Source organism: Colobus angolensis, unplaced genomic scaffold (genome assembly GCF_000951035.1).
Source record: "Colobus angolensis palliatus isolate OR3802 unplaced genomic scaffold, Cang.pa_1.0 Scaffold272, whole genome shotgun sequence".
NCBI lineage: Eukaryota > Metazoa > Chordata > Mammalia > Primates > Cercopithecidae > Colobus > Colobus angolensis.
Window position 1 is genome coordinate 3694071 of NW_012115955.1, and position 6000 is coordinate 3700070.

Below are 6000 nucleotides of genomic sequence, written 5' to 3' on the forward strand. Positions count from 1 at the left end.
GCCATGAGTGCTCACAACAGGGGAGGCTCGTGTGGAACTTGGCTGGATGGAGCCTGCACAGGTCAGTGAACAACCGCAGTGGGCATGAAAGATGTGGCAGAGATGTCCCTCTCTAGCACCTTAAGAATCCTGCCCAACACCTAAATTTTTTAGATGGAGTCTCGCTCTTTCGCCCAGGCTGGAGTGCAGTGGCGCAATCTTGGCTCACCGCAAGCTACACCTCCGGGTTCAAGTTTTTTGTATTTTTAATAGAGACAGCATTCCACCGTGTTAGCCAGGATGGTTTCAATCTCCTGCTCTTGTGATCTGCCCGCCTCGGCCTCCCAAAGTGCCGGGATTACAGGCTTGAGCCACCGCACCCGGCCGCACAACACCTAAAATTTAAAATGCCTAAGCAATTAGCTTTTCCCAAAGGCATAGAACAAAAATGTGTGGCCAAGTGCAGTGGCCCACACCTGTAATCCTAGCAATTTGGGAGGCCAAGATGGGTGGATCACCTGAGGTCAGGAGTTCCGAGGTCAGCCTGGTCAACATGGTGAAACCCTGTGTCTACTAAAAATACAAAAATTAGCCGGGTGTGGTGGTGGGTGCCTGTAATCCCAGCTGCTTGGGAACCTGAGGCAGGAGAATCCCTTGAACCCGGGAGGCGGAGGTTGCCATGAGCCGAGACTGCGCCACTGCACTCTAGCCTGGGCAACAAAAGTGAAACTCCATCTCAGGAAAAAAAAAAAAAAAAGGAAAGAAAAAGAAAAAAGTGAAGAAAAGAGAAACAACCAAGTAGCTCTTTGCATAAAGACTACAGCAAAATGGCCAGCAGCCTGATTTAAGCTCTTTCTCCAGCAGTTTTGGCAAATGGGTTATTTCAGCATCTGTACTTTGGGCAGTGGGACAGGGCAGGGCCGCACACGTCACTTCCAGAAGGGAAAGTAGACTGTCCGGCTGAGGCCAGACCAGGTGGGACTCTGTCATCCCAGGAACCTGGAACCTCCTCCCCAAGGTCATGAGGACTCCTTGGAGGGCTGCTGCAGGTGGGTCGTGAAGGGGTTGGGATGCCAGCAGCAGCAGCAGTATCTCACCTCCAGATTCCTGAGCACCCCTAGGTTCCACAGCGTCTGCACTCCTGACAGATTCCCAACTGACACGGGTCCATGCACCAGCCTTTGACCAGCACTGTCAGGAACAACGTGGGGTCCCAGGAGCAGCAACACCAACATTACCCGGAAACTCATCAGAAATGCAGTCTCCCCACCCCTGACGCTGGGGCAGTGCCCGAGATCCGGTGGTTTATGCTTGCTCAAGTTGGCCAGCCCCGCGGCTGTCTTCCAGGGCTTTCTGCATTCCCTGCACCAACTTGGAGGAGGTAGGAGAGAGCGAGCTGAGAGGAGGCTGGGCATGGTGCCCCTGACAGCACGGGAGGTACAGGACTATGGTTTGCTGTGCTCAGCATCTGTGACCCTCCTTGGGAAACCATGTCTCCTTCATTTTCTGGCATGAACTAGCTGTGTGCCATGGGCAAGCTAGTTAACCTCCTGCACCTCGGGTTCCTCATCTGCACCACGGGAATAACAGAACCCACCTCCTGGAGTTGCTGTGAGGATTAAACAAATACCTTGATGAAGAATGAGGCTTGGCACATAATAAGTACTTAATAAATGCTAGCTGTTCTCACTGCGTGGGAAAGATCCACCTCCAGTTCCACCTGTCCAGTTCCACCTGGGCCGACTGCGCAGTCAGCATATCTATCTGGTGGCCCCTGGTTACACTTCCTAGTACAGAAATGGGGAACTAGCCGAATCAGAATCAGCGAGGCTTGGTGCGGCACCTGGCTGTGTGCTGGGAAAGAGGAAGGTACGGGAATGTGCAGTCTGAGACACAGCAACCATTCTGCCAGCGTGAGGAGAAGCAGGATTTGCCAGGCAGCCACTGCCTGTAGCCTGAGCAAGGGGCAGACATTGCAGAAGACGAGCCACAAAGCATCATCCTCAGTGGCCTCCAACTTTCCCTTGAAACCATCTTCTGGCTGATGGGTGTTTCATTAAAGCCAGCCCATAACCTTTACTGTTTAAGCTCTTTGAGTTGTTCTCATTGTTGTTGTTTTAATCACTTGCAACATTAAATCAAGCTCTGACACAGTCAGGGAGATGCAGAGCAGGCTGGGCTTTGAGCAGTGAGGGAGGCTTGAGGTAGTCATTTCACTGATATTCCAAGAGACACTCAGTACCAGCCCTCAAATCCTTCCAGGCCGGCAGCCTCTGCCTGGGGACAAATGTAACCTTGGAGCTGCCATGAGAGGCAAAGAAGCACACTTTTTCCCTATGTCATCTCAATCCCCTCTGGGTCCTGAGCTGTGTCCACAGAGAAAAGAACTTGTTTCTGGGGGAGAGAATGTTGTCATGGTAATAACTTAGGACTTCAAGCATTTGGGGAAAATCCAAGAGCCCGGTTCTTCTTGTCCTCGGCGCTGCTGCAACCAACGTTGGTCCCTGCCTTCAACTAACACAGCCACATCCTTGTGGCTGGCATAAACCACACTTCTGGGTTGCCATAGCAACTCCTGACTCTAGTCTCTGTTACCTCAGCCAGGAGAAGGCTGTGGCCAAGCAAATCTCTCTGCAGAACTGTCTTTTGCTCATTTGCTCCAACCACTCACCAAACACACGCCCTGGGGATGCCAGGCACTGAACCATGTCTGGCTCCATCCTGTGGGCAGTGGAAACTCAGGAAAGCCCTGGAGAGTTGGAGCAAGAGCCAATCAGATGGGAACACCAAGGCCCTGCAGACCTCTTAGGGGACTATTCTAAAGCTCCAGAACCTGAGTGAAGGAAACAGCAATGAGTAGAAAGACAGAGAAGGATCTGGAAGCCACAAAATCAGTGGATTCAGTGGCTGTGTTGAGACCAGAGGGCCCAGGAGGCAGTGGGAACACGGAGCTGGAGAGGGTTAAGGGATGGAAAGGCAGAGTCAGGAATCGTTGGCACAAGCGCTGATTCTTCCCCCACTGAGCCATTCCCTACCCGAGAAATGAAACCCTTTTTTTCAGCCAGTTTTTCCTTTTCCATCAGATCTAAACTTGTTGGCCTGGAAGTTGAGGCACACTGCACCAGCAGCCATGGCCAGGAGGCAGTGTTAAGAGCCTGGGCAGGCAGGAGGAAGGGACAGCCTCCTCCAGTGCTCTTTGGGGTCCACTGACGTTCTGGAGGCCAAGTAGGAATGAGAGCTGTTATGAGACAATCATTATAATAAAATCATATAAAATCACCATTGATCATGTCTTTCGTGAACAGCAGCATGTAATGGGAATTCCTGCTGGTGAATCTAGAACTTGTTACTTTATTCTTGGACAAATAATAAATTTTACTCATAAACCCAGTAATGCAGGGAAGAAAGTGCAGGATGGAACCGCATCCTGAAAACATGCCTCCAGGGCATGCTGGCATGTGTCACCGCAGCTGTCTCCACATTAAGGCTTGGCACCTCCTCCTAGCCCACCTGCGCTGGGGCACTTAGACAGAGAACTGCTAGCCCCGGCCACACACCCGCATCTCTACTTTCAGGGACGTTAGTAAACAGTTGCCACTCTGGGGGCTGAAGGCAGTCGTCACTGCTGTGTTGAGTGTATGGTGCAGGGTACACTGAAAAGCTGAGATCTACACAGCTTAGGGGACAAGGTGAGGGCTCCAGGCCTCCTCTCCCTGCAGGTGCATCTGCCTCCAGCCACGCCAAGAGTAACTCCCAAGGGTGCCACTGTGATCTCTCTGGAAGCAGCCATTTTTCTTCTCCTCCCTTGACTCAGGTGATTTACCAGGAATTCAGTGGAAGGAGGGTGATGAGCTCAGGCCTCTAAGGAAAGGAAGCACGAGGCCCTGTGACCCTGTACCTGCCAAGTGGAGCTCCCATAATACCACCCACCTGGGCCCCACCTCTCCACAGCACCAACCACAAAGTATTGTATTCTGCACACATTAGCAACTTCCCCAAATGGCCCTGAAGCCTTTGTGCATTTTTTTGTGCTTCTTGGCGGTGGCTATTTCCATTTTCCTCATGATCTGATTCCACAAATCCAGGATAGGATAAGCAGAATTTAGGGCATAGCCCCAACAATTCCCACAGAATATCCCACTTCCTAGCTTACACATGACAACAACAGGGTTAAGGAAGTTCAGTGTGGAAAGGGGTAGGGACAAACAGCTAAGTTTACAAAAGGAAAAATCCCTCCCAGGCCAATCAGGCTGAGAAGACTGGAGCACACTGCGGACCCAGGTCAGGCAGCTCACTGCCTCCAGCTGGAGCTCACAGGCTTGACCAGAGCATCAGGAACAGAAGAGTGGTTTGCATGGACCAGGCCTGCTTTAAACCTAAGTCTGGACTCTTACACCATAGGAGACCACAGGAGACCCACCCGAAAGCAGAACAATCAATCCCCGTATGCCCCTCTCTGCCAATCCCTACCCGCTCCTTTCCAACAGCTAGAGTAATAAAGCTTATAGTAACGAGTTTTATGCCTCTCTAGTGATAAAATTCCATCAGCGTCGGTAAAAATGAAACCGCAAAGGTGGCCAGCACCTGAGTTCCTGCCAGCCCTGGAGTCCCCGTCCCTCCCTCCCAGCACACCAACCACGGCCTGCACTGTGGGTGCCTGTCACAGAGCTGCTGTCCTCGCAGGTCATCCCTCATCCCTGCATCCAGACACCAGGTCGCGTCCCTGTGCTTCCTGCCCACTAACTGGGAGGGTGACGCAGCGGCGCCCGGGGCCGGCGTTTCCCGGAGCCGAGCCACGAACCCACAGCATCAACACCACTGCGAGCTCCTTCGCGATGCAGATTCCCGAAGCTCCAGACCCTAAGCAGAAATGGGCCCGCGTCCATGCTCCACGAGCCCTGTGCAGGTGCCGATGCCCCGGGTCTTCGAATCTGGTCTGCACCCTCCCTGGTCTCCAAGGGAGGCTGAAACTGAGACTGAGTGTGATTTACCCGAGTCCGGACGTGAACCAAGAGACGGGGAGGTGGGGGGGGAGGGGGGCGTCATAAAGAGCTCCCCAGTGCAGAGTGGGAGGCCTGGGGGAAGATGGGAGCGACGCGCCCGGAGGCCCCCGCCCCCCAGGACCCCCACTCACTGCCGGTAGGGGTCATGGAAGGGCAGCGCCAGCCAGGTGCCATGCAGCTCGCGCATGAAGTTCAGCATCTCCTGGGAGCTGTCGTCGGCTGACACGAAGACTACTTCGAAAGGCGCGGGCCGCCGCGCCTCGGCCACCAGCGCCGTGTAGAAGTCGCAGAGCAGCTGCGTGAAGTCGCGGCTCGGCCCGCACCGGGCCGCCGCAAAGTACAGTGCCACCACCTTGTTCTGTAGCGCCGCCTCGGCCTCCACCGCCGCGCCCTTACGGGTCACCAGGTGCCGCCCGCCCAGAATGTCAACCATGGCGCGGACGCGCAGCCACCTGAGGCCCGAGGACACCTGCAGGAGGATGATCACCTGCGGGAAGGAGGCGGCGAGCGCCGCGGTGCCCCGCCACTGTCCGCACCGACGGGCGCTGGACTTCTCAAGACCTGCCCGAGATGCGCCCACACCTCGGGCCCGGTCTCGCCTGTGGCTGGGGCAAGAGTGTCAGCGCTGACAATGAGACGCTCAGACACCGGAGACGCCAGATGCCTGGGCGACAGCGTGGCACCCGCCTCTGGGAGCCGAGCCAGCCGGGCAACCTCAAGCCCTCAGGCCTCCGCACCCTCCCTCCACTGCGCCACGCACACATCCCGTACGCTCCACCCACTGCGCCCCGCCCACATCTCGCACCTTCCCCCACTGCGCCTCGCCCGCATCCCCACACTTTCCCCCCACTGCGCCCTGCCTACATCCCTGCACTCTCCACCCGCTGCGCCCCGCCCACATCTCCGCACCCTCCCCCACTGAGCCCTGCCCGCATCCACACTGCGCCCGGCCCCTATTCCTGCGCTCTCCACCCACTGCGCCCCGCCCACATCTCCGCACCCTCCCCCACCGGACCCC

The 6000-nt window shown here is 55.6% G+C and overlaps 1 protein-coding gene across 2 annotated transcripts in view; it reads right to left on the bottom strand.

Moving 5' to 3' along the window:
- NXNL2 (nucleoredoxin-like 2) overlaps positions 1 to 5665 on the bottom strand; it is a 48035-nt gene extending 42370 nt beyond the window's left edge. The window contains exon 1 of one of the 2 annotated variants that reach the window (XM_011948024.1): positions 5114 to 5665. In XM_011948024.1, coding sequence (XP_011803414.1) covers positions 5114 to 5415 — 302 coding nt within the window. In that variant the 5' untranslated portion in view covers positions 5416 to 5665. The remainder of the gene's footprint in view (positions 1 to 5113) is intronic. The other variant, XM_011948023.1, reaches the window with a different exon arrangement.
- Between the last annotated feature and the right edge of the window lie 335 nt (positions 5666 to 6000).